The sequence below is a fragment of the Tenrec ecaudatus genome, chromosome 10 (assembly GCF_050624435.1).
Source record: "Tenrec ecaudatus isolate mTenEca1 chromosome 10, mTenEca1.hap1, whole genome shotgun sequence".
Classification (NCBI taxonomy): domain Eukaryota; kingdom Metazoa; phylum Chordata; class Mammalia; order Afrosoricida; family Tenrecidae; genus Tenrec; species Tenrec ecaudatus.
In genome coordinates, this window is record NC_134539.1 from 8,244,655 (window position 1) to 8,263,672 (window position 19,018).

Here is a 19,018-nt window from a genome sequence, read left to right on the forward strand (position 1 = left end):
TATGATAAAGCAGGACAGCCCGCCGCCCCAAGGCATGGGCTTCTAGGACCTGTTTTGTAACTGGAAATTGGAACAGGTAGCTATGAAAGAACAACAATTTGGTCAGCGTTTGATCAGACTGCAGACTGTTTTTTTCTTTCCTTCATATCCTTAGAAACGAAAAGCTAAGCATCTGAATCATTCTGTATCTTCGGCTTTCCAAACTGGACCCTGATGGTTCTATTATTCCCCCCGCCCCCCAATTTTCACTCCTTAAGCCTCAAGTGTATGCCAAACGATTAGTCGCCCCCCCCCCCATCACAATGCAATGGTCACGTGCAGGGTTAATTTTCTGCGATTTAATGTTAAGGTTGTACTGATCATGGGCAGGCCCTTGTTACATTCGTGTCTCTGCCCCCAGGCACGGGCTGGCTCCAGCGACTCCACAGAATTAAGCCCTCTGGGGCGGTTTTCAATTTTCTCATGTTTGGAGGCACATTTCCGCATCAGTCACTAAGAGTTCGGATTTGGATTATTAAACACTGGAGGCCCCCGCCCCCTGGTTTCCACCCTGGGCCATTTAACACTCCACATTTCTCGTAAATGGAAAACTCGGCCCATCTGTATGCTATTTGGCTATTTGGGAAGATCTCATCTAACATCAGCATGCGGGTGGGTGTCTGCCAAGCCCATCACCTGCTTCTAGAAAAGCCTGGTACACAGGAGCAAGCCGGCAGTGCTGTGTCGTCAGGGTGCCCCCTGGAGCTGCCCAGAGCCTTCCCTTAAGCACTGTGCTTAGGCCCAGGGGCAGCGATGATAAGCAGACCCCTGGGAGTCTATGCCGGGATCAAGGCAGGACTTTCCTGGCACCTGAAAGGCCAGGCCTTGTGCTGGAATCTGGTTTTCAGTCTCTAATAGCTGAGGGGTCCTGGTGGTAGGACGTTTAAGCACTTAGCGGTCGGGAGGCCTGGCTGATTGCTTCTGTAGAGACACCTCCTTGCCGTCATGTGACATGGGTGCCCACTCAGCAACACGACCGAGGCTCTCGGAGCCTCTACATGGGCGACCTTCCAGGTTCCCCACGCGACAGCTGGAACCGTCAACCTTGGAGCCAGCCGCCGATGCCTGACCCACAGTGCCACCCAGTGGGCCGGTCTGTGTCACATGAGATCCCTGTCATTCAAAACCAGCTGGGTGACGGTGGCCACAAAAGTGAAGACAGGTTCCTGGGTGGTGCAGGTCCAGGCAGTGAAGGGTTGGGGTTTGAAGGGACCCAGAGGCACTTGGAGAGAAAGGCGTGGGGACATGCTTCCCACAAGAGGAGCGGCAGTCAGCCCTGGGGAACAGTTCTACGGGCTGGTTGGCTGGTTTTATTTTTTTAGCGGCTGTTTGTGAGCGGCGCTCTGTTGGGGCGTGGTGGGTGATGCATTGGGCTACGGACTGCAAAGTCAGCAATTCAAATCCACCAGCTGCTGCACCCGAGAGAAGGACGAGGCTGACTGCACCCACACAGATTAACAGTCCTGGAAACCCGCAGGGCCGGCTCTGGGCAGTGCCATCGGGCCGCTGCGGCCCGTCGTGGGCTCGATGGCTGTGAGTTTGGGGTGCAGCGCGGGGGATTGGCCAGCAAGCAGTCTCACCGTGCACCTCTGTGTCCCCCTGCAGAAGTGCATCTTCTGCAGAACCCGTGTGAAGAAGGTCTCCGGAGCCTGCATCCAGTGTTCCTATGGCCGCTGCCCGGCCTCCTTCCACGTCACGTGCGCCCACGCCGCCGGCGTGCTGATGGAGCCCGACGACTGGCCCTACGTGGTGAACATCACCTGCTTCCGCCACAAGGTCAACGCCAATGTGGTAAGTCCTGCTCCCCTCCCGTCGATGACGCCACCCCCACCTCTCACCTCCCAGCCCCAGCCCAACATGCTTTGCTGCAGTGCATTGTTAACACTGAGCGTTACCTCAGGGCCTAGGTCACGGGGTGTGCCAGGTGGCTCTCAGCGACTTGCCCCCCAGCCATGTGTGTGGTGGGCGAGTCTTGAGGGCATTGAGTCTGTGAATGAAGACAGGAACGGATAGGGCTTCGCAGGTGGGCCTGGCTCTGGACCTGTGGGTCAGGCTGCTGGGGATGGCTGCCCACATCCCCGGGGGCAGGGAGGCAACTCCTGGGAGATAAGCATGCGAAAAGCACCCCGGAAGCGATGCAGCATGCAGGCTGTGGCCTTGGGGTGCTCCTCACACTCCTTTCCAGGAAGCCAAGAGCAGGACCACAGTAAAGAGAAGGGAGGGCTTGGGGACCTTTAGGGGGCTTGGTGCCTGCGATGGTGTAAATCAGGGACAACACAGCGCCCTCGGAGGGCTGAGGAGAGCCCCCAGAAGAGCAGGGCTGGGAGCAGGAAGCACAGGGAGCAGATTTTATTGTTGTTGACACTCTCCAGTTCCGTCGGGTGGCCTGCATTTCTGAGAAGAGTGTCTGCAGCCACCTGCCATGGGCATTTACATGGACTCAGGTGGCCTGTGGGGCTCGCTTCCCAGGGCTGCTGGGACAAAGGGTAGGTGGTGTATTGAACAGAAATACACTGTCCTCTAGTCCGGAGGTAGGCGGGGTTCAGTCTTCTTGAATCCCCCTGCAGACAGACGCTGAAGGAGCCCCTGACCCAGTGCCCCTCCCGGCTGCTGGTGATGCTGGGGGTGCTCGGCGCGCCTCATTTTGGCCCCAACTCCCACGGGTCTTTCTCCTCCTTTTGTGTCAGGATACAGATCCTTGGTTTACGATCCACCAGACGTCCGTGTCATTGTCTTAACCAATAACCTCTTTAAAAAATTTATTTATTTTTCAATAACCTCTTCTAAGACTCAGTTTTAAAAACAAGGCCACACGCATTCAGGACCAGGACTTCAGCCTATATTGGGGAGTGTTTCCTGAGGGACACACACAATTCATTCCACAGCACTTGTCCTTGGTGAATGAAATTGTTCCTCTCTTTGAAATGCCTAGCGTTGAGACAGGTGAAACACCTTGCGTGGTTCTCTGTGTCGCCAGAATTGTTGTTTGGCCGCCAGAGAGGGAGGCCCCAGCCCTCAAAGACCCGCAGCTCTGCGGCCTGGCCACTCTGTTCTCTCTGGAGGACTTGAACAGGGGCCGCTTGCTTCTGCTCATGCTTGTTCAGTGTAGGTAATGACCTTCCCGAGCAGCCTGCCAAGCAGTCGGTTATGGCCTGCCAGAACATAAGCCCCACACAACACTGCTCCCAGCTCTCTGTTACATATCCAGAACTTTTCCCTAAGGGGCTCTTGCCTTCTGTGGACTGGGCCCAAGTGAAGTCACCCACTGTCATGTCTATTTTATGATCATTTCTCCATTGCCGTAAGCCTTGTTGCACACGTATCCCTCCCCCCCTTCCTTCCCTGAGTCGGTGGGCTCTGGCTAGGAGCAGTGCGAGGCTTGCACACAGGAAAACACACCTCAGCCACTTCAAGAAGGTTCCAGTAAGAGCACATCACGCCGCGCAGAGGGCACGGCCCTTGAGGAGCATCACCAACAGCCCCGCCTCCTGGGCCGGTGCCATGTGACTGCATGTGGGTCGGGAGCAAGCTACCCTGGGCTGTGGGGCCAGTGTGAGCCCAATCCACACTTAGGCTCTGCCAGCAGTGAGCGGCAGACTCGAGGAGCCAAGGAAACAAGTGTGATGGCGCAAAGTGAAAACTCGAGGAGCTAAGGAAAACATGGAACGAATGGTTCAACCTGCTGCTTTCTGTCCATGCTGGGCCCTGAGCAAGTTCAACCAATGCAGGCCACGTGAGTCCGGGGAGTCCCACTTTCATTCCGAGGAAGCGGTGCCCAGCGAGGCTCCGATCCTCCCCGGAGGAGCTGAGGAGACGGCCCCTAGAAGCAGCAGCGGGTGCAGTCTTGAAGCACGGGCTCGTGCGATTTGTCAGCCTCCAAACCCAAAGCCCTCCCTGAGCTTGAGGCTGAGCTGAACTTTTGCTGGGAGCAGGCCTGGCTCTCCAGCTGTTCTAAAGCTCGGGGGTGCCTGGTGGTTAGTCTGAGGCTGTGGGCTCAGCTGTTTTGCCAGCCTGACACTCACGGCTCAGTTTACACTGAGGCTTTTCAAAACTGATGGTGAAACAGCACATATTTGGCTTTGAGGTGACGGTGGGACCACTGTCTCTGCCAGACCCCCTTGAGTTTGGCATCCTACTTCGCAAAGGATGGAGGGGTGGGGGCACATGTCCCCGTCATGTACAACATGACATTTCTTTTTGTAGGGGACATTTCTCATGGTCACAGATGGTCTTTCGAAGGTTCTCTAGTGGGTAAGCACCAGGATTCTCAGCTATGTTCCAGCTAGCTGCTTCTCATCCATTCTTCTTCAACGAGACCCAAGCTTGGGTCCCTCCCCAGACTGGGAGCCAACCAGCAGATGTTGGTAGAATTTGCAGCTCAGCTTCAAAAGACTCCATCCTTCTCAGTTCTCAGGAACTGATCAGCTTTTCACCAATTTATAGCCTTAAAAAAAAAACCCCAGTGTTATTCAGAAAACAGTGGCACTGTCCCGAGGTTCCGCATTGGCATTAGAGCGGAGCCCCGTGAGTCCAGCAGAGAAATGCAAACACAATATGTCAACAGGAGCACACCCGCCAAGGGTGGTGTCACCTCGGCATGTTACAAGGCGTAAGAGGTGGGGTGTTCAGTTTCTTCATGGGGAAAGGACAATTAGGTGCCATGGCTCAAATGAAATCCACAGAGACCGACAAAATGCACTGAAGGTCTAGCTTTGTAAGATAATTAGCTGCGAGCCTTAGGAAAAGCAATGAAGCGCATCCCAGCCTTTCCATCCCAAACACCACTCCCTAGATTGACTGCCTATGTCCATAAGCGAGATGTGCAGAAATATCTGGATTCACTCCAGAAATGTTCTGGTAAATTCCAGAGGATGATCTTTCGAATGATATTTCTGCAGGAAGCAAGATGATGAAAGGAAATGGCCAACCTTTAAGGGTCAGTCGTCCCCCACACGCTGCCCCCCCACACTGCCCCAACCGAGACACACACACACACACACACACACACACACACACACACACACACACACACACACACTTCTTGAGTTATAAATAAAATCATGTGGATATGACAGACCCAGTTGGGAGTGGAGATGGTTCGAGGAATTATTGGAACAAATAACGAACAGCAGAGTGACAGAGAATCACCGTCAATGCATCTGCTTTCCAGACCCAGACCCGCTCCCACTGGAGTATTGATGACTGTGTGCTAGCTGCTGGGGGAGTCAGGACTACATTTCCCAGACTGCTCTACGGTCCAGGGTGCCTGCGACCCGCTCCTGCTCGGCAGGAGGGCACTGCTGCCTCTGCCCTCCTGGGAAGTTGGGTGGGGCCACCATGAATCCGATGCTGAGACCCTTGGCCCAGGCAAATTCCAGGGCCCCGTACCTACTTTAAAATTTGTAAGGACATAAAGCCATGGGTCTTATGACAAAGAGGAGAAAGATTCTTCTGGAGAGAGAAGGGGCCAGGGTCCAAGGTTCATTTTGTTAAGATATTACATGTCTTTCTGCTCCTTTAGCCCCTGGCCAAGTATACTCGAAAGCCAAAAACCCTGGCAGGCCAGACTGCCTTAATGACATTGATTTTGTGCCTCTAGCTTCTTCCTGTTGAAAATGCTCGTCAGATGTCATATGAAAGAAATGAACACCAAGTTATCTTATTAACCAGTTCTTCTTTCCCATTTTATTCCCCATCTGCCTTCTCCGCCCCCAAAGTTCCTTTGCATTTTCAGAATCCACTTGCTAAGGTATGTACACACACACACACACACACATATACACACTCACTCACATATACTTCCTACCTGCTGTGAATGATGGGATTGTGTGGCTTGTTCTCCCCCAGTGTCCAGTTGCTACGTAGGAAAGCAGAACACCTGACATAAAAACACCCAGAGCAGCGCCTTCAGGGACCAGGCAGGTAGGGATTCGGCATCCTCTACAACCTGTGAGATGGATGCCACCCCAGCCTCAGATCCACAGGCTCACTGACCCACGCGCCCTCTGCTCCAGCGGACCACCCACCCTTCATTGATCATCCAAGCCATGTAACCATGCTGAATAGAAATCAGACGGCTCAGACCTACAGAGTCAGCCCTTCCTACATCACACAGTGGACCCGACCTTTCCCTGCCTTGACGAAGGTTCCCCCCACCCCTCTGTACTTATCCAGCAAGCTCATTACCTCCGAGGTGAATTCGTAATCCCGATGGAACAGGATGATCCACCCCTCTCTGCCATCACCATGTCTCCTGCAGCCGAGTCGTCATCTTCCCACAGACGTTGAAGAGAAGCAAACTCGAATCTGCTGGGAAATGACTCACAGCCATTTCCCACTGTATGATATGTTTGCATTGAAAACTCACAAGAAAGACAAGCCCACGTGAGGAAACAGACACACAGAAAATGAAGTACTTGTGATACTTTTATGAGCCTGCATGTGTGACTGTGTCACAAGAGCATATGCCCCTCACGAAGCCACAGGGAATTCTGGGTTTCTGGAGAGAGGATTTTTCCCTGGGCCGTGCTGTTTCGCCAAGAAAGCCTTCTTTCTTAACAAGGCCAACGCAAGTGAGGGGTGACTTCTGTGTCAGTTTGGTCACAAACTAGTTTGCCTCCAGCCTGGACTCAAATCCCTCTGGGAAGTTTGAGAAGCCGGAACATATTGAGAGATGACAAAAACAACCATGATTAATTATTCATAGATATTACGGAGCAGCTGAAAGACAGGAGGCGGGAGGGTCCTTGGGTATTGGTAGAATGTGCTGCCTGGTCTATTCACAGGGCAGGGCATCAGCCCTGTTGGGTCTGAGAGCCTCCACGCCCACCACAAGACGGGTCCACAGCTTTTATCGACGTCATGACAGGCAGACCTCCGAGATACTGCAGGTTCGCTTCCAGACCAATGCCCTAAAGCAAACAGCGCAAGGAAGCGGGTGTCGTGGATTTTCTTATTTCCTCACGTCTGGGGCGGCACAGGGCTGCAGAGTCGGTAGTTGAAGACCACCAGCCACCCTCAGAAGATGGTGCCGCCAATGAACTTGCTGGATGCAGGCTCTCCCAGAGACTTAAGTAAAGTCCGCAGCATCTGCAAAGCAACGAAGCAAAGCACAATGAAGGGAGGCTTTCATCGACCTGCATGTGGACCTGAACCAAGTCCAGGGCTTCCCCACGTGACATCTCTGCCCAGATGCTGGGTGTCGCCCTTAGCCACACCTTCTCAGGACTGGGGCAAAGAACGTCTGTGTTGCTGAGCACAGACCCTGTCCTTCCTCCACACAAGTCCCTGCCCTCTGAGCTCTTGCTGTGGATGTTACGTATGTAGTCGCTGACCCCTGGCCTCTTGTCAGATATCCATTCGGGAGAACTGAGATTTGAGAAGGTGGTGCATGGTCAGTCTCCACTATTTCTCTCTGTGTGCCAGGCTACCGGTCCAGAACCTGACCCTTTGTAGAAGCGCCTCTGTGGAGTTTCATTACTGTTCGCTTATACTGATAAGTGTGCACAGACGCCATGATATAAATAACACGATCACGGCTCCTTTTAAACCAGGAAACCGGGCCAGCTGCCTTCCAGTTGCCTCCAGACTCAGTGGTGACCACCATGCATTTCAGCGTCGAGCTGCTCTAGTGTATCTCCAGTGGCTGCGTTTCAGAGGTAGAAAGGCAGGCCTTTCTTCCAAAGTCCCTCCTAGTGAATTTGAACTGCCAACCTTCTCAGTCAGTAGCTAGTAGTTGTGGCCTTTATCATTTATGCCACCTAGCGACAACCCAGGTGCAGTTCTACTGCCTTACAGGATCGAGAGAAGTCAGAATCCAGTGTGTGGCAAAGAGTTTGTTTGTTTATTTGTTTTGGAGGACTTATGTGGCTCTGATTAGACTGTTGTTGAAATGTTGACTTTGTAAAATTATTTTAAGTATTTTTAATTAAAATTTTTACTTTATATAATATGCTTACATACCCCAGGTATTAGAATATATATGTATATATATATTAGTATCAAGAAAACATTTGTTTGTTAAAGGATGAAAACAAATTTACAAGCCAGACAGAGGCTCTATGGTAAAACGACCTAGTAATTTGCTCCCTTAAAGATCACAGCTCCGAGGAAAGTGTTTTGAAATGCTGGCAACCTGTGCAATGTGCTTGACCTAATGGGTGTGTGGAAGGATTGTGATAAGAGTTGTAAGAGCCCACAATAAAATGATTTAAAAGAAAAAAAAAAGGTGACAGCCCTGCAAACCTTATGTGGTGTTTCCACTCTGTACTATGGGCTTGAATCAACTCAAAGGAACTTACAAAAACAGAGACTTACAGAAATTCAGAAGCATTGCAGCGTTGTCCTGTTCAATTTCCAAGGTCACACTGGATGGTATGGGCAGCACGGTATCTTTGGAAATAATAGTTATTTTAATTAGCATGTGTATAATAAATAATCCTATTATCCCTTCATACATTGTGTTAAGATTTTAGTGTATTTTCTTCCAATATTCCTTCTTAGGCATAATGTATCTTTGCGTGTGACAAAACACAAGGACTTAAAAGAATGACTCTTTAGCTCATGATTATTTGGATCATCAGTTTAGGCTGGGCTCAGCTGGTTGGCTATTCTATCCTAGTTGGGCTTCCTTGTTAATAGTAACTCCGTGTGGATCAGCTTTGTTGATTTTGGCTGACTGCTTTCAGATGTCTAGAGCAGGGGTCCTCAAACTACGGCCCGAGGGCCACATGCAGCCCGCCCAGGACATTTATCCGGCCCAATGGGTGTTTTTGCCCTGTTTTGTTTTTTTCACTTCAAAATAAGATCTGTGCAGTGTGCATAGGAATTTGTTCATATTTTTTTAAAAACTATATTCCGGCCCTCCAATGGGTCTGAGGGAGAGTGAACGGGCTCCTGTTTAGAAAGTTTGAGGACCCTTGGTCTAGGGTCTCAGTTCTGGTCAATGTGATCTCCCACGTAGCATCAGGATGGCTTGGGTTTGTTCACATGGCAGAGTCAGGTCCCCAGAGAGAAAGCAGAAGGGTGTAAGACTTCTTGAAAATAGGGCTTAGCAGTGTCATGTGCTCTCTCTGCTGTATAAAGTAAACCAAACCACAAGGCTCACTCACATTCAAGGAGGGGGTAAGTAATTTCCATTTCTTTCTTTCTCATTTAACACATTTTCTTCTTTTGTTTTTGAAAACCTGCACAGAACAGCTATCAGTTTAGCAATTTAGTGGCGTTGATTTCATTCACATACCCCTCTTCCATCTGGTTCCTACTTCCTTCATTCACCTAACAGAGCTTCTTATTTCACTCTCAAGTTGCTCCTGCAACTTGACCCCAGAGAGAGAGAGAGAGAGAGAGAGAGAGGTCTTTAAAAGACCATCTTGCTCCAGGCACCACGGATTCTGTAAAAGTCACCAGGACTCACTTCTTGACAGGGCAGGGCCATTGTGGAGAATGAGAGAACTCGCAATCCACCGTAGCACCTGTGTGTGTGATCACTGATGGATGCTAGGTGCCCGCAGGTCGGTTCCAGTAGCATAGTGACGTCATATTTATCATGTTGTAGTGGCTTGTGCGTTGCCGCAATGCTGAAGATATGTCACTGGCGTGTCAAAGACCAACAGGGACACCCAAGGTGAGCAGGGTTCAGGAGAGTGTACAGATGAGGAACAGACCATGGAGGACCAGGAATAGGCGACTTCTGAGCAGTTAGCCATCGAAAACCTCTTGAACAGCAATGGATATGACATTGGCACCTTACATTCTGTGTGACCAAATATGCTCTAAATCCAAGCCAGTTCAACCCTGTGGATATACTGGGGGAAACGAATGAATGTTTACATGAAAAAAATGCCTTAAGTGATCTAGAACAAGAGTCACTCTATAAAGATAGGTTTAAAAAATATGACTTCTGTAGGCAGCTGCTTGAATTCTATCGGTTGTGTCTCCTGATTTCTTTCCATATTTACTCCCTGGCTAATGACCCCAAGGCCCTCTGTGTGATGGGGAGAACACCGCCCCCAGGAACCTCTTTCTGAGCTCCACTGCAGCCTCTCACCAGCTCTGAGATCTTGGAAGAGTCACTTGCCCTGTGTCCCCATCACTGCATGTCTGTACTGAAAATCACGGCCACCTCACTGGGTCATTGGGAGAATCTAAGGACTCATGCATCCTGGTGTGTGTTACAGACTCGACGGGTTATTTCCTGGGACCTATTGTGAAACTATTTTTTGACCCCCAGCATCTCAAACTGGTTCTAGCTTTTTCTCTTTAGAGAAGAGAAAATCGTCTTAATTTTCTATTTGTTCATTTCATCATTCGCCACCTGAGCCTGTACGCAGCACAGCTGGTTAAAGCTCTGGCAGACTGTCTCGTCTTTGGATCAGAAATGACATTCCGAGCACCAAGAGATTCTTAGGCTTTCCTGACAGGAAATGGTCTTGAGGATGTGTAATCTGTTAGGGGGTGCTGGTCGATATCTATTTTTTCCCCATGCAAAAATAAATCCCAAAGTCTATCTATTAAACTAGTGCAGGGAAGAGTCGCCATTCCTCAGCCCGCCCATGAAATGGCCATGCTCAACGCTGACGGGGATTTTAATTTAGGTTGTACCTTAGAAGATCTTGCTGAGAAGGTTGCATATTATGCCCATCTTTGCAATGCGCCAAGTCGCATGAATCTTGTGTCTTCAGTGAGAAGATCCTGCTGTGGTCTGGAGTCAGCCTTTACTTCACTGAGTCTGCCCACTGTTTTCCACTCTTGGGCCGCCACCTCCAGTTCTGAGTATTCTTGTGGTGCCTTATGTAAAGAGTATGTCCCGTCTTCCCAAATGCACAGTGAGGTATTTCTGAGTAAAGGCCTGTGGTATGCATAACAGACTCATGAAATGGCTGGGGTTTGGGGGTGGGGTGGGGGGGGCGTATGAACATAGATACAATGTTTCCGTCAGTTTGAAATCGGTTGCCAGTTACAAGCCAAGCCAAATGGCGCTTTCCTAACTTGTACTCTCTGTTCTGTCTCCTCCCCTCCTCTCCTCTCCGCTCCCGTGAAGAAGCCCAAGGTCAGCGAGAAGGCGGTCGAGGTGGGCCAGATGGTCATCGCGAAGCACCGCAACACCCGCTACTATAGCTGCAAGGTGGTCTCCGTGAACTCCCAGACCTTCTACGAGGTCTTGTTCGACGATGGCTCCCACAGCCGGGACACCTTTCCCGAAGACATTGTGGTGAGTCCTGCGCCCGGCTCCCCCCTGGGACAGCTGCAACAGAACTACGTCCTTTGAATTCAGCGACAACGGTCCACGCTTAGGCAGTGGAGAGTGGAAACCGCTCTCCTCTCCCTGTGGTCGTGTTCAGGTACTGCAATTCCACTAGGTCTCTCTCTCTCTCTCTCTCTCTCTCTCTCTCGCTCTCGCTCTCGCTCTCGCTCTCGCTCTCGCTCTCGCGCTCGCTCTCTCGCTCTCGCGCTCGCTCTCTCTCGTGCTCGCTCTCTCGTTCTCTCTCTCTCTCTCTCTCTCTCTCTCTCTCTCTCTCTCTCTCTCTCTCTCTCTCTCACCTGGAGAAGACAGCGTTGGCTAATCCGACCTGACAGGTGTTTAACTCTGTGGATTTTCACGTGGGAGTGAAAAAAGGCCATCTGGAAAAGACCATGACCGAGTCGTAGCTGTGGCGGGTAGACGTGCTCCCTGCTGCTAAGCGTGCTGAGCACCGTGGGTTCCTTTTGGGGTGCTGTGAAGTCACCTGAGGTTGGTGACTGTCTTGGGACTCGTAGGACGTTTCACAGGAGGAGCACTTTCCACAGAAGGGTCTTTGAGAGCAAATGGCACGATGGTGTGAGTGGGGCCATCCTATGATTCCCCTTCCCTTCACCCCCCCCCCAGCCTCCCGCAGCCTGCCTGTCCCGAGTGCGAGGCCATGCTTTGCTCGAGTTTGCCCTCTGGAAAAAGCCAGCACCGCCCTTCTGTTGAGGAAATTTTATTTTTGTGGAGAATATACGTGCACCGAACGGTCACCAGCACAGCTAGGTGTTGATAAGTCTCTGGTGTCGGTTATGTTTCTCACAACGCCCCATCACGCCCTCTTGTACTTCCTCAGAAGTTTTCCCCTCTGTGCTCTCAACTCAGTGACCCCGAAACAAAAATCCTCTCCCCTCCCCTTCTTCTCCTGAACATCAGTCACCATCTTGGGTTCCAAAGTGCTTCCTTATTTCCCGGGGGTCCTTCTGCATCAGCCCCTTCCACGTTGCGTCCACTGTCACTGCAGAAGGGAGGCCAGGCCACCGGTGAGACTCACAGCTACTGATGTCCCATAGCGCGGAACACTTCCCGGCTCTGCGCCGTCCTGTGACAATCCTGTTTATTGATGGTCTTCTTTCTTACCGACCCTCTATTCGGCCCAGCATCCCATCTCCATCGTTCCTGCGCACACATCGAAGTGCGGGAGATGCATTCTGGCCACGCTCGCTGGGCGTCTCCCAGCACAGGATTTGCGCATCCTCCTCGCAGTCCACGAGAGACTGTTCTTCCCCATTCCCGTCGCTCGGTGCAGCACTTCTCCAGCCGTCCCGAGCCATTTGCCGGCTCGCATGCTCAGGAGGTGGAAGCACCCGTGGCATGGGTCAGGGGCACCCCAGGCCTCTGAGGGGCATCTTTGCTTCCTGACACTAAGAGGTCTTATTCTGCACAAGATTTACCTATTACAGTACCCCGCTTGCTTTCTTGAGTATTAATTGTGGGTCTTTTCTCTGTTTATCGTGATCATCCCCCCCCCCCAGTTGTGAGGTTTTTGTTTTCTTATGTTGAGTTGTAATCCTCACTGAAGGCGGTATTTTACCAGCTCCATCAGTAAATACTTCCAAGGCCTCTTGGTGCTCAGCAAGCAGAATTGTCTCGGCTGCAAATCGCTGGTGGTTAATGAGTCTCCCTGCCACCCCGTTCCAGGTTCTCTTTCAAACAGACCAGCCTTTTGGGGTGACTTGCTCCGCATACAGATGGGCTAAGTGTGGTGAAAGGGTACAGGCTTGTGCCATACTTTCTCCGATTGTAAGCCCTGCAGTGAGTGGATAACATGTTCAAAATCCCCTAGTGCACCTCCACCTGGTTTGAAGTTTTCTTTTTGGGGGGCTTGGAGAGAAATAATTATTTGAATTTTATTTTATTTTTAAAGATGATTTTATTGGGGGCTCTTACAGCGCTTATAACAATCCATACATCAATTGTATCAAACACATTTGTGCATCCTATGTTGGTTGCCATCATCATGTTCTAAACATTTACTTTCTATGTGAGCCCTTGGTATCAGCTCCTCTTTCACCCCCACCCTCTCTCCCCTCCCATCCTTGTGACCCCTTAATAAATTACAAATTATTATTTTCATATCTTACACCGGCCGCTGTCTCGCTTCACCCATGCTTCTGTTGTTTTTCCCCCTGGGGTGGGGGTGGGGGTGGGTTCTGCATAGATCATTGTGATTAGTTCCCCCTTCCTCCCTCCTGTTACCACTACTTCCATTTCTGTTCCTGAGGGGTTTATCTGACCTGGATTCCCTGCGTAGTGAGCTCTTATCTGTACACTGGTTTGATGTTTTGGAATACCCTTAGCTCTGACACTGCAGTGTCAGATGTCGGTGCTCCCCACCCCCCACTCCCACCCCCACCCCCACCCCCGGGGGTTGTTTAAGATTCCGCAGGTCTTTCCTAGGCACCTCCCACTTCCTCCCTGGAAGCTGTGTGAGGAAGTATTCACAAGAGTAGACCAATCCACACAGCCGCAACACCTACAAGATCCTTTAGGACTTGACTGGAGGTCCCGGTAGCACAGGTGATGGGATGAGTTGGTGTAGTCTGGAGAGAAGGCACCTGCCTGCATTTGTGTGAGTGAGAATCTTTAGGCAGGTCTTTTTCATCCTTTCCCGCAAGACTCCCCACTCACCGGCCTTTCCCATGGCCTGTTCCTCTTGTACCAAATTATTAGGAATGGATATTTGCGTTAAGGAGTATTTTCATGTTTCACACATTTTCACATTTCACACATTTTCCAAGGGGTCCTGCTTGTCTACCTGCTGTGGCCTCTTCTCTGTGACCTGGGTGCTGAGCATGGCCTCCCAGCTTCATTTCTTGGCAGGTTCTAGAGAATGGAAACCAAACCCGCTGATTCAACTTGTGCTGCCTTCATGGTAGTCCGGCTAGAGCTGTGCTCCGATGGGGACCCTGTGCCTTCCCCTCCTTGCTGTGGGAGAGGGTTGCAGCCTGGCCGATTCCCACCCCCCCTAATCTGGAACAAACGTCGCTTGTCCCAGCCCCTACTCAAGGGCCTTGGAAGAGGAGCCCCTGGGTTTGTAGAAGGCCACCTTCTACAATTGGACGCATTTTCAGGACTGCAGTCTGTGTTGCTCACCGGAACTGGTTAAATCTCTCGGAGTAAAGGCCTTCGTAGAGGCCCCTTTGAGCTGTGTGAGCTTTGAGGACACGTTTTAAGGTTTAATGTAGGCATAGGCTTAAAAACAATAGTTGCCATGCATGATATAATGTAATGAGGCCTGGTGTTGCAGATGGTTAGGCACTCAGCCGTTTGACCGCACTAGGCAGCTCCTGGGGAGAAAGGCCTGGCGGTCTGCGTCTGCAAAGCCCACAGCCTTGGGAAACCTCGGGGCCATTCCCCGCTTTACCAAAGAGGCTGACTGCGCACATCAGCAACACGCCCACCATGCCACAGGCACCGTGTGGCAACCAGGTGGCTAAACTGCCAACCCTCCCTTTCGCCCCTTAGACCTTTACCTTCACCGGCCAGGACCCGAGCAGGAAGTCCCCTCAGGAGATAAGAAAACCTGCCCCCTTAACCGGCTGTACCTCACCGCCTTCCGGGGACATGCTTGATGCTCTGGTGCGAGCGCTCCCCAACCTCACATCTCTGCAGTGGCTGGTGTTCCCGTAGATGACGGGCCTTGAAGCATCTCCTAGGGTCAGTGAAAAGCCCAAGTGAGCGCAGCTAGTGCAGCAGAGCACTGTCAGACATCGTGCCGGAAGGTGAGGCCTGCAGGTCGGAAGGCACCCAGAATAGGACCGAGGACCGGCTCCTTCTCCAAGTAGAGCCGACTGGTGATGCAAATGGAGGAAAGTCTTCAGGACTCTCATTTGCTGATAGGACACAACTCGGAATGAAGAGAAACAGCTGCAACGTCAGTTAGTAATGGGAACTCCGAATGGACGAAGTAGGAATCTAGGAAAATTGGAAGTCATTGCAAAGGAAATGGCAGCTGATACCAAGGGCTCAAGTAGAAAGAAATTGTTTTGGAAATGTTGATGGCAACATAAGTATGGGTATGCTTAATACTACTGGACGATGCATTGTTATAATATTTGTAAGAGCCCCCCCATAAAATGATTAATACAATATTTTTAAAGGAGGGCTAAATTTGGAACAGGTGGGTGGGAATGAAATGGAACACTTGAAGCTCAATAGTCTAGGCATTAATGAGCTGACATTGACTGCTGTTGGCCAATTTGAATCAGAGCTCATGGCTTACTGTGCACGGAATGACACAATCAAGTGGAATGGCGTCACAGTTACTGACCAAAGGACACGTCCGAAGAAAAGCTCTGTCTGAAATCTGGCTCTTGGCCACCCTCTGTGCTCTGTCTCCCACAACTGGCTCGGCGTGAGTCCCTGTTGACTCAGCATGGCAGGGGCAGGGTAAGCCCAGGGGTACTTGGCCCCTGATTGGCTTTCATAGCCCACAGCGTGTCTCTGCTATGACCGAAGTGGTTCTGCAGAGGGAAGAACCGCCGAGCATGCTCGTGTGAGCGCGTGTGCGCTTGTGTGTATTTTCTTTTGATAGTGTTCCCGAAGCTTCTGTGGGGGAGGAAGAGCTCAAGGAACCTAAAATCATAGTCCCAGCCCCCTGACCCCTGATTTTCAAGGCGACTGGGCTGTTTGCTGCATAGACGAGAACATTTCAGGGTGGCGTGCAGCCCCCCCGCCCATGCCCCACCAGCCCGGAGCCCTCCATTTCCTGCCACTGACCCTCACCTCTGAGCCCCCTTGCTGTTCCCTGCGGCGCCCCCCCTCCACCCCCGGTTCCTCCAGCCCTTTAGAGCAGGCACTCAAAGACAGCTGGTTGAATAGGAAGGGCTGGGCTCCTTTTCTGGGGTCTGTGTTGCACCCTGAAACCTGAGAGCCTGGCCTGGTCCTTAACCTCCAGGGAGGCCACTCTGACTTCCACTGGGCTGTGAGTTGGATTCGACTTGTCACTAGCTGGTAATCTTGCCCTGGTGGTGCAAAGGTAAAGCAGCCACCCTTGTCTGGCATTTCGAACCCTCCTAATGGCTGTGCAGGAGGGAGACCTGGTGATGTGCTTCTCTCCAGAAGACCCTGTGGGACAGTGGTGCTCTGACGACACCTGGAGTTGGGCTCAAACCCAGAGCCCCTGGCAACAATGTAACCCTGCCTTCCAGGACCACAGGGAAGGCTGGGAGGAGCGCCCCACCAGTTCCTGCCCGTGGAAAGGAGCATGCCTGCGAAACAGGCCCCTCACAGCTGTCCATCCTTACCTGCGCCTGCATCCTGCCCTGATCCCCCTCCCACACTCCCCAGTCCCACCTGGGTGGCCTCAGCTGTGGCCCCCATCTCCTCGTCGGTGTTCTGGAATCATGGCTCTTCCCCTGGTTTTCTACTTCGCTCCTTAGAGACTCAGCTTCCTTGTCAGTAAAATGGGTATCATTAATGAGCTCTACCTACTTCCCAGAGTGACCATGAGGTCACCCTAGAGCAGCTGTTCTCAACCTGTGAGTCAAGACCCCTTTGGGGGGATCGGATGACCCTTTCACAGGGGTTGCCCAATTCATCACAGTAGCAAAATGACAATGATGAAGTAGCAAACAAAAATAATTTGATGGTGGGGGTTCACCACCACATGAGGAACTGTGGCATGAGGAAGGTGGAGAACCGCTGCCTAGAGGAATCCTAAGGTCATTGGCTAACTGGGGCGGGCGGCGGAAATGTCACCTGTCAGCACTCATTGGCTGGTCTAGTGCTCGGTCGAAGGCTTTCTTTGCGTGGTCTGGTGACTCCCTACCCTGACGAGGGTGACTGTATGAGAGTCGAAGGCCCGCCTTTCTCCCAGGGCCCGCCTTTACATGCTGGGTTTTGTTTCTGTGTTCGGCGTTTGGAGATTTCTTTGCACTTGCTGATGTAGCCTGGCTTTTAAAGGACCCCTTTGGTTTGAGCCACTCTGTGCCTGAGACCCGTGCAGGATCCAGATCTGTAAAACCCATTCTGTAATTGTCACAAGTCTTCCACTCGCCGCTCAGTTGTGAATGCAGCTGCCATGTGTGGATGCTCACCTTGACACCTGTCCCCGTCTCTCCCGCAGAGCCGAGACTGCGTGAAGCTGGGGCCCCCGGCCGAGGGAGAAGTCATCCAAGTCAAGTGGCCCGATGGCAAACTCTACGGGGCCAAGTATCTGGGCTTTAACGTCGCCCACATGTACCAGGTGGGTGCTGGACTTGCTGGGGCACTTGCTGAGTGCCACCAAGAGACCACAGAGCAGATGGTGTATCCGCGTGTGGCTGCTCGCAGGGTGGCATGGGTTGGAGTCTCTTTTTTCTAGGCGTCCCCGTGTGGTTCAAATGCTTAAGCCCCAGCTACCTATGGGAGGGCAGGCAGTACAGTCCCACCCAGGGGCACTCAGGAGGAAGGACTGGGACCTGCTTCTGAAAGGTCACAACCGAGGAAGCCCCACGAAGCAGGGCCCTCCACACATAAGAGGGCGGCACACACCAGTGTGGACCAGGCTGTGGCTGATTTGTTGGCTCCAGCCTCCATGTCTGAAGACCTAGCGTGAAGAGCTGGTGTTTTATCACCAAGTTAGATCCTGGCGAACACTAAAGACATCGGCCAGCTGGTTGCATTGATTTTGCAAGACAACGAGCTGCTGCATGGCTGGGCCTTGTTTTCAGTGACGTGGGGAGAGACTGCGTGGTTGATTCAGCTCACCTGAAGCTCTGCACCAGCCCGCGGTCCACCCCAAATCGCTCGAGCCGAGGGATGCAGGCCCCTTGGTGCTTCTGGGCAAACACGAACCCTGGGTCCATTGGCACCAAGTAGCCCGTCAGTGTCATGAGGAGCTCTGACTTTGAGAAACAGGACGCGATCTCGCCCTTGGACATGACCTTCGCTGGGCATCTCCCAGGTTATCGGGGTGTGTGTCCAGGAAGATGAAACCTTTTTCAGAGACGAGTTCAGCTCTAAGGTAGGCAGCAGCGTGGACCGCACGTGCGTCTGTCTGTCCGTTCCTTCAGGCCGGCTTTCAAACAGGGACCCCGTCGTTAGCACCAACCGCACTGCAGTATTTGCAGGAAGCCTGAGGGAGCTAAGCTGCTGAAGTGAAGCAGGAAGATAGAAGTCAAGGAGGGAGAACAAGAAAGCCCAGGCCGGGAAGCTGCAGAATGGCTTCCGAGCGATAGGCCGCCAGCCGCAGCAGAGATTGTTGGAAGACCGATGGGGCGAGGCCTTAAATTGAAGAGCGCGTTATAAGACTCGTCCCAAGGAGCTGCACGGAGCACCTTGTCAGCGCCATCAAAGACGTTCAGAGAAGTTTGGAAAACTGAAGGGAGAGCTTTTCTCCCGGCCTGGAAAACCCAAAGGGGTTGGGGGCCAGAGGATGTGTGTTCAGACGTGTGTGTGCAGGTGTGCATGTGTGGGGTTGTGCGTGTGCGCACGCGTGTGTGCGTGTGCAGGTGTGTGTGTGCATGTGTGTGCGTGTGTGTGTGCGTGCGTGTGTGTGTCCGTGTCCCTAAAGCACTGCTAGGGCAGTGCTCATGTCAAGCTCTTTCTAACAGGCCGGTTGCTGGGACTCTTGCAGCAAAATGCTCAGAATCAGGCAGAAAATCACGAGCTAGGCCCATAATACCGGCATCTCATGGAAAGGGCGCGTTACAACATGATTCAAAGGAAAATAATCACACTTAATTAAGCAGTAAGTGCAAAGAGAAGCTT

At 51.9% G+C, this 19,018-nt stretch overlaps 1 protein-coding gene across 2 annotated transcripts in view; it reads left to right on the plus strand.

Annotated features, from left to right (window-relative positions):
* Positions 1 to 19,018, plus strand: part of KDM4C (lysine demethylase 4C) — a 213,606-nt gene that overhangs the window by 187,244 nt on the left and 7,344 nt on the right. For both annotated transcript variants that reach the window (XM_075559906.1, XM_075559905.1), the window contains exons 18-20: positions 1,645 to 1,830; positions 11,081 to 11,251; positions 17,394 to 17,513. In XM_075559906.1, the coding sequence (XP_075416021.1) occupies positions 1,645 to 1,830; positions 11,081 to 11,251; positions 17,394 to 17,513 (477 nt within the window). The remainder of the gene's footprint in view (positions 1 to 1,644; positions 1,831 to 11,080; positions 11,252 to 17,393; positions 17,514 to 19,018) is intronic.